Source organism: Labrus mixtus, chromosome 2, assembly GCF_963584025.1.
Source record: "Labrus mixtus chromosome 2, fLabMix1.1, whole genome shotgun sequence".
Lineage (NCBI taxonomy): Eukaryota > Metazoa > Chordata > Actinopteri > Labriformes > Labridae > Labrus > Labrus mixtus.
In genome coordinates this window covers 20,231,000-20,245,613 of record NC_083613.1, presented here as the reverse complement: position 1 = coordinate 20,245,613, position 14,614 = coordinate 20,231,000, and the positions used below count along the sequence as shown (strand labels likewise).

General features: G+C 39.5%; 1 protein-coding gene across 1 annotated transcript in view; it reads left to right on the top strand.

Moving 5' to 3' along the window:
- Positions 1–14,614, top strand: part of myo15ab (myosin XVAb) — a 50,443-nt gene that overhangs the window by 31,722 nt on the left and 4,107 nt on the right. The window contains 27 exon segments of the mRNA XM_061027210.1: positions 37–145; positions 1,604–1,672; positions 1,775–1,839; positions 1,923–2,315; positions 3,405–3,486; positions 3,633–3,728; positions 3,915–3,975; positions 4,315–4,408; positions 4,598–4,715; positions 7,315–7,430; positions 7,535–7,594; positions 7,739–7,814; positions 7,928–8,043; positions 8,147–8,265; positions 9,539–9,680; positions 10,141–10,252; positions 10,362–10,436; positions 11,122–11,327; positions 11,440–11,558; positions 12,685–12,754; positions 12,871–12,943; positions 13,149–13,222; positions 13,364–13,446; positions 13,576–13,706; positions 13,794–13,888; positions 14,301–14,378; positions 14,470–14,566. Of these exon segments, the coding sequence (XP_060883193.1) occupies positions 37–145; positions 1,604–1,672; positions 1,775–1,839; positions 1,923–2,315; positions 3,405–3,486; positions 3,633–3,728; positions 3,915–3,975; positions 4,315–4,408; positions 4,598–4,715; positions 7,315–7,430; positions 7,535–7,594; positions 7,739–7,814; positions 7,928–8,043; positions 8,147–8,265; positions 9,539–9,680; positions 10,141–10,252; positions 10,362–10,436; positions 11,122–11,327; positions 11,440–11,558; positions 12,685–12,754; positions 12,871–12,943; positions 13,149–13,222; positions 13,364–13,446; positions 13,576–13,706; positions 13,794–13,888; positions 14,301–14,378; positions 14,470–14,566 (2,929 nt within the window).

Genomic DNA, 14,614 nt, shown 5'->3' with positions numbered 1-14,614 from the left:
TTACCTCTTTTTACATTCTCATGTTTGTCTTTACAGGAATTGGAATCAGCTGCAGGACTGTCCAGCAGGATGAAGGGAGCGGGGGGAGTCGGAGGGGGGTGGCAACAGCAAGGACAGTCGACGGGACATCAACCTCCACCCGGTGGTCAGTCAAATTCACAGAATCAGTTCAAAGTCGCATCCTTGTTGATTGTTTCTTTCTTAATCAACAGTCGGAGGTTCACCTCAGTGAATCTAGTTAATCATGAAATTTTGCTTGTTAAGTAGTAAATAACTTTTACTTTTCCATCCATAGGAACTGTTAGCAGAAAGTAGGGAACATATTTAACTGTGTTCTGTCTTTTATTTGAGGATTTTGTATAGGCCTTCTACAATGCTCAAACAATTCAGTACAAATATACTGCCAAATGATAAAAACAAATTAAAATCTAACTGTGCCGTGCTGTATTTGATATTTGATATCCAGACGTCATGCAATGACAATCCATACAGAAAAGTAATTTCAGTATGCAAAATGTAACTTTTATGAAAGTCCAGATGTTTTAAAAATGTGCTCCTTCATTTTTTTAGTTTGTATACATTCACACTCAGTCCTAGTAATAAATAATATACCACCATTCAGTGTGGTATTATTACCACAACACTAAATATCATAGCACAAAACCATCCTCAGGCGACAATTTTAATTATCTCAAATCCATATACAGTCTCTGCATTGGCTACCTGTTTGTTTTAGAATTTATTTTAAGATTCTTTTATTGGTTTATAACACTCTTAATGGTCTTGCTCCTACCTATTTATTGAATTTGCTTTTAAATGATGAGCTCAATAGAGCCCCCCGGTCTTCTGGAAGTGGCCTTTTAATTGAGCCCAAAGTCAGGACGGAAACGTACGGTGAGGCATCTTTCCCTCATTGCGGCCTCCATCTGAACAATTTACCTGAAGACCTGAGGGCAGCACACAATGTGAACACTTTTACAAGCAAACTCAAACTTTAGTCTAGTTTTTAATGACTTGTATTTGATCGTATGTAGTTTATTTCTTGACATATTTATTTGTCAGAGTATTTTATATATTGGTCTGTTTTATTGACTGACGTACAATCTTATTCTATTTTATTCTGTAAGGGTTTTATTATTCTATATATTGGATGGATTAGCTTTCAGTGTTTTATTGTCTAATTTATTTCCTTCAATATTATTTTCTTATGCTCATCTTGAATTTTAATAATTTAACCCTAACCTCCTGTGTTTCCTCATTACAAATTCAGGATTGTGTTTCCTCACTCCATTAGGACCTGGTTTTTTTTTTGTTTTTTTTATGACATATTTTTTACCTTGTGTGTCGGTTGTTGGCTGGGGGTTGTATTGTTGCCTACTGATTTGCTTTTACATGAAGCGCTTTGTGTTACATTATTATTCTATGAAAAGTCCTTTACAAATTAAGTTTGATTGGCTGATTGATTGATTGATATATAATCAAAGTATTGGATAAGACACAAAAGAACAGCCTTTATATCTTCATAAATCATTAGCAAGTGTAAGAAAACAAACACACTTCAAATCTGACGGAGATGTGATGTTGTGTGTTTGTGTGTCCACAGCTGTGAGAGTCCTTCCTGTGGGAGGTGTGATGTCGCCTCCTGTTGCCGCTGTGGCACCTGTAACACCTGGTTTGTTTCGAGTGTGAAGACAAATATGACAAAAAAAAGGAGTCAGACATAATTTTTTTTCTCCCTCCATCCTGTTGACGGTGTTTCTGCTCTCTCTTCCAGATGCCCAGCAGGCTGTTTTAGCCCAGCAGCAGCAGGCGATTGTGAACCAGCAGGCCGTCATCATGGTAAACCCTCCTTCTGGATCTGCTTCTGTTTCTCTATGAAGCGCTCCTATCTTGGGATTTATAAGTGGTTTGTTTTTTCCCAGGCCCAGCAGATGACCATGCAGGCCATGGCCATCGTCAGCAGCCCAGTCACAAGTCCACCCACTTCCCCAATCACAAGCCCACCAATGAGTCCTCTGCTCCATCACCCTCCCAGCCCGTACGCCCCAGCCTATGCTGTCATACCCCCAAGTCCATACGCTAACATCCCACCCAGCCCCTATGCTAACTTCAGTCCCACTCCTTACTCTGACGCAAACATCCTGCCCAGGCCCTATCCTCCAACCACTCAACAGGAACAAGCCACTGAGCCCCGGACTCACCCTGCAGCTCAGCCTCAGGCCTCCCACCCTAACCCCAACCCCAACCCTCAGCCCGGCCCCTTCAAAACCAACAAAACTGAGGCAGCAGGGCCTAAAGCCAACGTTGCTGCACAGGTCAGTAACTCTGAGACATGTGAGGTAACAGTCCAGAATGACACGTTACATAATGATGCAGTACTTTTTAATTCATGAAAAATAACTCCCAACAACAACAGACAGTGTTTTAAAAGGAAACATTATACCCCCAAACCCAGAAGGACTTTCCTTTTAATGGACAGAGTGAGTGCTTTGTTTTTAATAAAATAAGGACTGTGTTGTCAGGACGATGAGCAAAAGCTAGCTCAGCAAAAAAGGAGCAACAAAAGTGAAGAGAAGAGCCAAGATAAGAAACACATTATTAGACCATTTCTATGACTCAGGGGAAAGCAAGTGAAATTAAAATATGGATATGCTTCATTTGATCTCATTGAGATATATTTTTGGAGTGAGACGAACACCAAGGAAGAACAGACAGGGCCAGAAAAAAAACTGAAGAAAAAATAAAAACTGAGAAAAACAAAAGCCAATAAATAAAATAACCAGCACTAGTGACAATCACAGACTCCACTTAATTTCTCATTGCTAAAATTGCTAACATTCTGTGGGCTGAGAAGAAAATCCCACTAAAGTCTCCAAATAGAAATAACAGCACTAAGGGATGTACAAATTGGAATCCTACAGCTTCTGCTGATTTCTTCTCTGTTTCTAATGTCGCTGTTTAATTTGAGTAAATTGTCTGTGACTTGTGATATACAGTAGTTGCTTAAAATAATGAATTACTGGCCACTACATCTTTACAAGTGTTCAGTTGGAAGTGTTCTGATGCCCGGATTCTGTAAGAAAGTATTTTTTGTTTAACCATGTGAACCTTTTTATTTTTGTCAATGGTTAACATCACTTTTCAAATGGTTTAAAAAACACAACAGCAATTGGTGCACAAAATACGTTCACAAAATAAAAATAATCTTGCCAAAAAGCAGATTAATCACTTGCACATTTGTTATTTTCTGTAACATCAAAAATGTGCTGCTTTTTTTTAGAGTATTTTTTTTCCTTGTCCTTTTCTTTGTACTGACATTGCCCTGATTCCAACCAAATCACAGGAGACTAAATGTCTGCAAAGCTTTGAGTGCAAACTCTCTGTCCTCTCTGCGTTTTTTTCAGGTTCAGTCAGATAAGGACAGTGTCCCTCGGAGGAAAGCTCCCGGGGTCCCCATGAACAAGGATAAACCAGCCAGAAAGTTTGGTAAGAGGAAAAGAGACAGAAAATATGAGAGATTGAGCAAGCATTAAACAGTGAGACAGTCCATTAACTAAAACTCTTATTCACGAGAGCTTTACACATGAGAGGATGACTCTATTTTTCTCTCTCTCTTTATGTGTGTGTTATAGCCCCAGTGGTGATGTCTCCTCCACCCCCTGCTGGAGAAGTGGTGAAGTACTCACCTCAGACTTCAGATCACATCGTCCCCAGCCAAGACATCCAAGGTATTTCAATTCAGTTGTCAGTGTCATAAAATCATTTCACAGGATGCATTCGGCACATCGGAATGATGATCATGTTGATAAAGTTGCAATTCATCAAACTTAATTTGTAGATATCTGGAAAGAATGATGGAAAAGTATAAAGTGTCATCTATAAAATTCTTCACACTGTTTTTATTCTTTTTAAAGACATCATCAAAAGGTACAACTCCCCTCCTCCGCCTCCAGACGTGCTGCCACCTGGCAAGAGGTGAGGTCTCCCAAACACACACACACACACACACACACACACACACAAGGGCTGACTGATAGCTGATGATGAGTGAGCAAAGTATTCCTGGATTAAAATAGCTAGATCTTTGCTTGTAAATATATCACAGCAGTTGATGCCATCCTCAGTCGCAGAATTAACTGTGCATACTGTAAAACTCCGGCTGCAACAAACCACCAACAGATACCGACTGCGCAAACAGCACCAGAATGATTGTATTTACTCAAATTAAACACAAACGCATATTATACAGCACACCTCATTTGTTGTCCCTGCAAACTGTGCTGTGAGATGTTGACACTGTGTGGATGTATTAAGGAGACCAGAGGGAAAGTTTCAGAAGAAGCAAACTGCTCGGGACGAAGCGTTACAAATCCTCAAACCCCAGATGGACCACCCTCCTGCTCCCCAGGTAAACACACACTGACAAACACACACACGCACACACACACACACACACACACACACACACACACACACACACACACACACACGCGTGTACCTGCAGAATAACAAGTCACTGAATGTAGCAATGTGCACATGCATGTTACACAATGGTTTAAATAAGTCATGTAGAGGAATATTTTTTGTGTCTGTTTAGCCCAAATGTCCTGTTCCCCCCTCCCGGTCTGCGTCTGCAATGAAAGAAGCGGGATTTAAACCCACCAAGAGCACAAGGACAAGAGCGCCTGATCGCCCTCTTCCAAAGCCTCCTCCAGGTACTCACACAAGATCAAACTAGAAAATCTAAATCTAAATCATCATTTAGATTGAATTATTTCACTGCCGCTGGTTTGGCTTAGTGGGTAGAGCAAGCGCCCCATTCACAGAGGCTAAAGTCCTTGATGCAGCTGCCGAAGGTCCCACTCCTGGCCTCTGCCCTTCGATACATGTCTTGAAACTTGTCTCTCCTCCCAACATTTCTTCAGCTGTCCCATCAAAAATGGCAAACATTATTAAATAACATTGATTTCATTTTTTGGCACAAAAGTAACACATTTGTTGATTGCATTTTTACCTCCTAAAAAATCTTTAATGCAATGTTCTTTGGTTCTTCAATGAGCCTTTATTTTTAAAATATAATGTATACTGTCTGTTTACTGGACTGCAGTGCCCCTAGTGGCCAAACGAATCAAACAGGTACTTTTAAGCAAAATGTATCATGATGACTTTTCTGCGTCATAAATCCCTGTCTTAACCTGTATTAACAAATCACTGATATTACGTTTTAACCCAAAAAAATCACAATACCACTAAATTAAATTGAATACTGCTGATCAAGCCCAGCTAATCTAAAGCACCTGAATAATTCAATGGTTTTTAACCATTTTCCAAGAAGAGCAAACATTCAGTTTTTCAGTTTTTTATTTTGACCAAAAACTCCTGTAACCGAGCAGCTTAGAGGGATAGGCTAAATAGTGGAATCACCTGAGGAATGAAAACCTTCTGGAATTGGCTCTCAAGGGAACCTTCAAAGTCATTCCTGCAATAAATGTAGAGGAGAACAAAACCCTTAAGAGGGTGGTCGTGACGTTCAGCATTGACCTCTTCTGAAATGTGTCAAATGTCCTTACATACGCCCACTAGACATCGTTTTGTCAGAGGACATCTCACATTATTCTGCATAAATTCTGCTTTGATTTTAAGTAAAGTGACAGTTCTCCTCATTTATTAACCCGCACGTAATCACAGCTGGCAAAAAATATCAAGCCTATTTGCTGATAATTTGCATGTGCCATACAAGGTCAGCAGTACAGTGGAGCAGTTAAACAGGGACACACTCAACCTCACAGCAGGCAGGTGGCACCCGACAGATATGTAGATTGTGAAAACACATCTCTCCTCTTATCTTGCGGCCACTTGATCTTAAAGTGTTTCTGTAAACAAGGTGACAACAACGTTCAGAAATAACAGCAAATCAAAGCAGTAAGAGTCAGTCCGGTTGTCTTAGAGGAGGAAATCTAAAGATCATGAATGAATGAATAAATTTTCCTCCAAAAAATGCCAACCAATGTTTGAAGAAGCTATTCAGGTTGCCATCATGGAAGTTAAGCTACGTAGCACTGTGGACGTTTCTGGAACAAAATGTACTTAAAGCTACTAAAAGTTTTCACCTACATAATCAATACCACTTAATTTAAAATATAGCACTCTTTTACCTTGCCTTCAGAGAGCCCTTTTATTTGGCATTGTGTTATTTTTATCAACCATATTACTCTTAGAACTATTCTCTTTGCATGCTGCAGCATGCATAGTGTGGTTGTACAATTAAAAAAACATGTTCATGGGGTGCTGGTGGCTCAGTGGTTAGTGCACGCACCCCATGTATGGGGAAGCTGTAGTCTTCCAAGCGGGCGGCCCGGGTTCAAATCTGACCTGTGGCTCCTTTCCTGCATGTCGTTCCCCATTCTCTGTCTCCCTGATTTCAGACTGTATCCACTGTCCTATCTCTCAAGTAAAGGCAAAAAAAGCCCTAAAATAAAATGTGCACTAGAGATAGGTAGAGAAATGTGAAAGTTGGAAAATTTTACAGATTCTGTTATACGTTCATAATTCGATTCACAAACTGTCCTCAGAGGAAAATTTGGTCCTTGTAACATTGTTTGAAGATAAAATGCAACGCGAGACGTTATGGTGGGGGGACCCGCAACAGTGACACCTTTACTCTCCTGGTAGCTTTTTAGCTCCAAATAGTGTCCCGGGAACCATTTTTTTCCTTTGAATCCATTTTGTGTATTTTGTGTAGTTCAGAAAATATAGCATAGACTTTTTTCACTTCTCCAACTTTCAAATTTCACTACCAAATCTACATAGTGCACCTTAACCATAGTGTGACTTTATTCTTTAAGGTTTGTCCTTTTTTTTTAAAGCTTCTGTGAGGACCTTTCATTGTGTGTTGATCTTGGCACCCCTGTAAACAAAGCATTAGCTTTGATCTCATTACTTATAATGTCCTAAACACGTGTAAGTGTTTTTTTCTGTTAGATAAAATCGAATTCTGCTTTCTTTTAACAGATAAACGTATCACTCAATATGAATATTTTGCCGTGGGAAATTTTAGCAAGAGCTGTTTTTTGCACCATACCGTTAACCTCATCTGACTACGACCCATTGTCAGTGATAACAGACAAAAATTATAACTACAAAGACATAATCGGTTTTGTTCCTGATGCTTTTGTTTACTTTTCTGTCATCTCGAGGCATCGTCTTTCAACGTTACTTCAAAAAATCCAAGCTACCTCTTAAGTACAATACTGTGAAAATAAGGGGCACTGAATGAAAGAGAAATTCAAATATGTAACAATGTTTGTGCTGCAGTGTCTCGAGAGCTTCCTGTAGAGGCAGAGAGCATCCTTACACAGCTTCATCAGAGCTCCAATAAAGAGCACTACACCTACACTAATGTTCCCTGGAGACTCTACCTCAGGAAGGAGGTGGGTACAAACACAAACACACAAAGACAAAAAAAAAAAAAAACATGATTCACTGTCAGTGTTTGTATTCTATTCTTTTGTGAGTATTTTTCTGTCTTTTGCAGGTTTTTTATCCCAAAGACAGTTTCAACAATCCTCTGGTGCTAGATCTCATTTTCAAACAGGTAACTTCACACTCCGCATGTCTGCAGTCAATTCATTCACCTTCTTTTTCTCTGCTCCGTACTTTTTACCTGACAACAGTGAAATCTTAGACAGAACAAACTAAATACTATCTAAACCTTCCCGTCCTCTGTTCTCTCCTGCAGATAGTGAACGACACTTTGTCGGAGGCGTGTGTTCGCATCACCCGGGATGAAAGGCAGAAAATGAAAGCTCTGTTCGGTAGTCTCTCTGTTCTCGCCGCCACAGTTTTTTTTCTTAAAGACTGAAATATCTAATCCAAACATGTCCCTTTGACATTCATGAGCTCATGTGTATATGTGTGTGATTGACAGCTAAACACGGGGTAGAGCAGAACATGGATCCAGTGGAGGAGCATGTAAAGAAAAGAGTTGTCACAGCAGCAAGGGAAACATGGGAAATATACTTCTCCCGTCTGTTCCCTGCATCGGTGAGGCTGCTAAATCTCCAGAGGATAATATTTACTGACAGTGTGATGTTGTCTTTTTATAAAAAAAAAAACATCTCTGGTGTTTGTGTTTGTGTGTGTGCAGGGTAGTGTAGGAACAGGTGTGCAGGTGTTGTCAGTGTCCCACAGTGGTATTAAGCTGCTGAAGACGGTAAAAAGCAGCGCTGCAGCCCCGGACTACTTCAGAGTGCTCCGACCCTACACGTACGTTTTATTTGTACATTTCTATTAGCATGTATTTAACAAAGTACAAGATAACACACAACAAATTGACTGCATGTTTTATATTGGGGCGGCTGTGATAGAGTCGGTCGTCTCCTAAATGGAAGGTTAGGGGTTCGATTCCCAGCTCCTGCAGTGTTTATGCTAATATTTAATGTTTGCTTTTGTACATTGAGAGCACAGTTCACGATAGACAAATTCCTCCTGTGTTTAAGCATACATGGCCAATAAAGCTGATTCTGATTCTGATTGAGCAAGACACTTAACTGCAAATTGATCCCACTGCTGTGTCAGCAGCTTGTCAATGTGTATGAATGGACTAGTTAATATACTGATGGACTCTTTACAAAGCAGCCTCTGCTATTAGTGTGTGAATGTGGTGTGAATGGGTAAGTGTGATCTGCGGTGAAAAAAGCACTTTGAGTAGTAAGGACATTACAAAAGTGCTCTACAAGCTCAAGTCCATTTACCACTTACCATATCCCCACGATCCCCATCCCACATGATCTCACATGCAGAGGAAGGGTTGTGTGTACATACTGAATGTTCAAGAAGGTACATTAACGAGATTTAAAAAAATATGTTTAAAAAAGGGATTAAAAAAGTAATAATGGGGGGCTGATGGCCAAGCCTATAGTCTTCCAAGCAGGCGGCTCGGATTGGAGTCCGACATATGGCTCCTTTCCTGCATGTCATTTCCCACTCTCTCGTCCAAGTTAATACTCTATCCATTGTCCTGTCAAGGAAAGGCAAAAAGCCTAAAATACAAAGTGTATAAGAGAAAGGTTGCCAAAATAACAAAGGTTGCTACAAAACTATTCAAAAGGCAAAGTATTCTATTTACTCCCCTCTCTTAATCTAACAAATAACACTCAAAACTCAATAATCTCAAAATGCTCTGCCTCTTTTCTATAGTTTTAAGGAATTCTCATTCCAGCCTGACCACTGCTGGATTTTTTAAACTTAAATATAGTTGAGTTAATTCACAATACCTTGTTGATATTTGCAATAATACTGCTATGTCTGTGAAAAGATTATTGTTTGTCAATTGGTCAAGGAAGGTATTTGTTCAGGCAAGTTGGACAAAATATAAACATGAAAGAACTACATCTACAGCTACAACTACAATCACACTTACAACAGGATAACAGTAGAGACAACGTTTTTTTCATGATGAACAAAGAACTATAAACAAAATAAATAATTTGTCATTAACATTTGCTGAATTGTACGATTGTGTCACTGTTTTTTTAAGCTATGCAGACATCCTGTTTGTCACCATCCCCTCTGAGAACATGCTGGAGTTCAATCTGACCAACGAGAAACTCATCCTGTTCTCAGCAAAGGCAACGCAGGTCAAATATCTCATAGACACCTTCATCAATGAGATTAAAAAGGTACAGTACTTACACACACACACACACACACACACACACGCACAGACACACACACACACACGCACAGACACACACACACACACACACAGGCACATCATGCTCTGATTAATAAATGAGGTTCTGCAGAAACAACATTGTGCAACTATAAATAAAGATCTGGATTATTTATTTTTTATATATTTTATATATAAAACATACGAATACAACTGTTTTCAGCATAGCCAAAAAGTACAGAAAAATTCAATAAAAAACATGTAGAGCAAAGGACAGTAGTACTGACAGTGCTGTTAATGTGCTGGCTTTTCTAACTCCCTTCATCTGCACATACTGAATGTAACAAACTCTTGTTTTCTGTGAGGTTTAATGCAGCTCTAGTAGGCGTGTGAGGTTAAGAGTAACAATAATGTAACTTGTACAACTGTGAGATGATCTATTTGTGTCTTTTTTCTTTGCCCCCCAGGACTCAGACTATGTGATTGCAGAGCGAAACTTTGTGACAGACGACAGGTCGATGCTCAATTTTCACAAAGGTGACATCATTAGGCTGCAGGTTATGGATGGGCTAGAGAAAGGTAAGAAACCGTGGTAAACAAAGAGAAAGAGAAAGAAGAAATCCTGTTTTCTTAGAAGTTAATCAATGAACCAAGAGTAAGTGTGTGTGCGTGTGTTTGTCTCCTCCAGGCTACAGTTACGGCTGTGTGGTGAGAAAAAAGGTTGTGTTTTTGGAGGATCTGAAGAGGGACACTCAGGACTTTGGTGAGCATAACATTAATGTAATTTTATAGATCTGGATCATAAAACTTTACGGTTTAGTTTTGGTGACCAGATGTTTGCTTCGTATGCAAAGCCCAATAAAAATCAAGGTGACATTTTAGGTTGACAGCTTTGAGAGATTCACTAGCCTGGACCCTGGAGGCTTGATGATGGCATTTTAAGCCATGGAGAAAAAAGTGCCATGATGTTGACAGTGCCCCAAGCAGTTTTTAAATCAAAATTGTATCAGAAAATTATTTTTCAGATGGAAGATGGCGAGTCAATTTGAAAAATATTGATTCATGTCATATCTTTAGGACAGCAAAGATGGAATATGATAACAGACTCAAAGAAGTCACGTAGTTTCATTGATCAATCAACAGATACTGAGCCAGCAAAGATGGAATATGATAACAGACTCAAAGAAGTCACGTAGTTTCATTGATCAATCAACAGATACTGAGCCAGACAAAACCAGTGTGTGCATTCACACATGTTATTGCAATTTACTGTGATATTTTCATTTGCTCTTTAAACTGGCACTTGGTAATGTTTAAAGAAGAATATTTCCAACCTCCAGTATAAATCCAATGAGATAAGTTACTGTGATTTTTGGATTTATAAAGCCAAATTTGATATATGTGTGTGTGTGTTTGTGTGTGTGCGTGCGTATGCGTGTGTGTGTCAGGTTGGAAGTTTGGTGCTGTGTTTAGCCGCTCTGGGGCTTTCCCGACTGAATGCGTACATCCCATCGCTGCTCCTGACTTCCTGTCGCTGCCACTCGACCGCAAGGCCGAGCCCCGAGGAGGAGCTGGACAATTTGCTGTGTCATCAGCTGTTGCTGTTGCCGTGGCATCCACCATGGCTGCACATGAGATAGATCAAACAATAGAGGTAGACCCACTGCTCTGAGGTCCTCACACGCTCACTAATACTTTCTTCTTTTTCTGTCTGTCAACCTGATCTGAGTGTTAGATGGTTTTCACTGCCAATCTTGTGTTTTCAGAGGGTTTCCCTCGACGGCTTCGCTGATGGAGATCTGGATGAGAGGGTACTGCAGGACAGTAAATATGACATGTTGGAGTTTGCCAAGAAGTACTTCAGACAGCCATCCAACAAGAAGGGGTGAGACAAAGGAAAGATGTGATCACACAGGGAAATCCTCACAAACACACAGAAAAACCTTTCACAGAAACCATATCTAAAAGCTAGTGTAGGATTTAATCACTTTACTAAAAGTGTACTTGAGCATACGTCTAAAGTGCTAATCTCTCCTTGATGATAATTTCTTCCTCTTACACTTTTTACTCTTTGTTTCACTGGATTCTTTAAAAATGTTTTCAATTGAACCCATCAATTCAAGGTGCTTTCATTTGTTCAGCTGTAAGGGAAACACAAGATAACATGATGATACTGAGGGTGAGGGAGGAAGTTGACGATGAGTTTGTTTGCATTTGCTAACATTACTTGGATGACATAACATTTGTGAATTAAGGTTAATAATGTGAACTCCTTTACTGTTGCTATTGTGTCCTTGCATACTACTGCAATGTTTTCATGAATTCTGTGTTTTATTTCTGCTATTTACTTATTTTATTGTTGCACTTATGGCAAGTTGCACACTCAATTTAGTTGTAACTGGTAGTATTTAAAAAAACGTATTGTATACTGTTCTAAGTTTAATACATAAACTTATCAATGAAAATGCTTTCTGTCTGAGTCACATCAGATCCATTTTCATCTGCAATGATTTTTGCTTTAAACTAAATACAACTCCCATGGTTCCATCTTTTGTTACTGTTTGGATTGAGTGACCCCTAGTGGCAGAGACTACATGCTGTGCCGTTGACAGATATAATAACTGAGTCAATTATACACCAAAAATATATTTGTTTCATAAAGTATAGTGTATTGTGAGATACTACCAACCCACCTTTACACAAGATTTAAAGTTCAATCAGCTCAACTTATACCAACTTTAACATAAAGGATTTTTTTTTACAATCTATACTAATAATTTCATGAATCATAATAAAACAGATGCAGATGAAAAGCTGACAAATGTTAGAATTAATTTAATTTTATATATACTTAAATAATTGTTTGTTGTTAATACTTTCATATTGTAACTGATTTAAGCTTTGAATACAGGACTTTTAATTGTAATGAGTGTTACCGGTAATGTTCTGAATACTTATTAAGACCAGTTTTAAATCTAAAGGCTTCCCTTTTTGACTGACTGTGTTTTTAGAGATTCCCTGAAGAATAAAAGCAAGACCAGAGACTCCAGAGAGCCCACCGAGATGATCAAGTTCTCAAAGGTGCCTTTATCCTGCCGTAACTTGAAACATTCTCTCTTTACTTTATTTGTCATTCCTCTTTAAGAGAGATGTTTATATGACACTTACCTTGTACAGTACATGTTCTTCCTTTGCAGACTCCTCTGACTGAGTCTCTGATAGAGTTTACAGATGTAGCCATGAGCAGAGTGTCAGCTGACCTATGTCTGTGTAAGTTCTCTCCTCTATTACATCATCTTATATAATCACTCTAATTTCATCTGGGCTCCAATTCATCCATCTAACATCTTCATATCAGGTTTTAATTCTCAAGCGCAGGATTTCTGTATATAATCTGTTGTTGAAGACTTCAATAATACTGACCTGTGTGTGTTCCTATGTGTGTGCATGTGTGCTGATTGGGTAATCTGTGTAGCCGTGATGCGTTTCATGGGTGACTCTCCATTAAGGGGATCAACAGAACAGGAGGTGGTCAGCACTTTCCTGAAGGTAAATACACACTTTTCTTCTCATGATACTAGTTTATCTTTGAAAGTTTACTCATATGTGTGTGTTATCTTGTATTTATTTGTGTGTGTGTGTGTGCGCGCGCGTCCGTGTGTGTGTTCATTTTTTCCGTGCTCCCCTCAGCTCATCAGAGAGTTCACCTTGATGCGGGATGAGGCTTACTGCCAGCTCCTCAGACAGCTTACTGCTAACACCAGCTCCAAACCGTACGTCTCCTCTAACATATGTACAACTTCCCCACCACAAACCCACACACACAGATACACAAACTGCACACCTCTTTCATCCCTGAGCCTGTAATCCTGAGTGTGTCCGTGCACTGTCGCGTTTTACAGCGATAGCTGCCTTCGAGGATGGAGGCTGCTGTACATCCTGACCGCCTTCCATCGCTGCTCTGAGGTCCTCAAACCCTTCCTGCTGAAATACCTGCAGCAGGCTTCTCGCAGTGCTGGGGCTCAGTATCAGGGTGAATAAATACACAATCACAGTGTGTAAATATGCTGTACAAATTTCAGAAATTACCAACATGTATGTTTTTCTTTAAATGTGTAAGGCATTGCTAAAGCATGCGAACAGAACCTTAAGAAGACGTTCCGGTATGGTGGCCGCCTTGTTCCACCCAACAGCATGGAGCTGAAGGCAATGCTGGTCAGTGTGTTCTGTATATATCTGCTGTGATGATAGACGTGGGCAGTTTTATGTGACAGATGCCTTGCACTGATTGTCTTTTTTAACTTTTCATTTAGTCCATTTTCACATTTATACAGATATAAACATGATTAGTAAACAAATACAATACAAAAAGAACACCTTGTGGGTGTGCCTGAGCTAGAAAATATTTCTCTAGTCAATATGTCTCCAGTAATTTAGCACAAGAATCTTAATTTCACAATTTCAATAATATAATTTAACATTTTAATAATGTTACACTGTACTCTAACTTGGCACCTTTCAGCACTACAAATGTAGATTTATGTGTGTTCAGGTCCTTAATGTAATCTGACAAGTTTAGTGTATGTATAGTACATACTAATGTGATTGTCTGCTTGTAATTTTACAGGCAGGACGGAGCTCAAAACGACAGCTGTTTCTCTTTCCAGGAGGCATTGAACGTCATGCCAAAATCAAAACGTGCTCTGTGAGTTTTTCCCGACACTGTTGGCCCTTCACCGCCGCTACTGTCAATGAGACGGCTGTAATATAAATGTGTGTGTTGTTGTGTTTTTCAGGTCGCCCTGGAGGTGATTGAGGAGCTGTGTTATGAGATGGGTTTACACAGACTGGAGGCCATGGAAGAATATGCCATATTTCTAGTGACAAACAGAGGTGTGTTCACAGACGTCTAATCCCTTTCCCCTGACACACACACACACA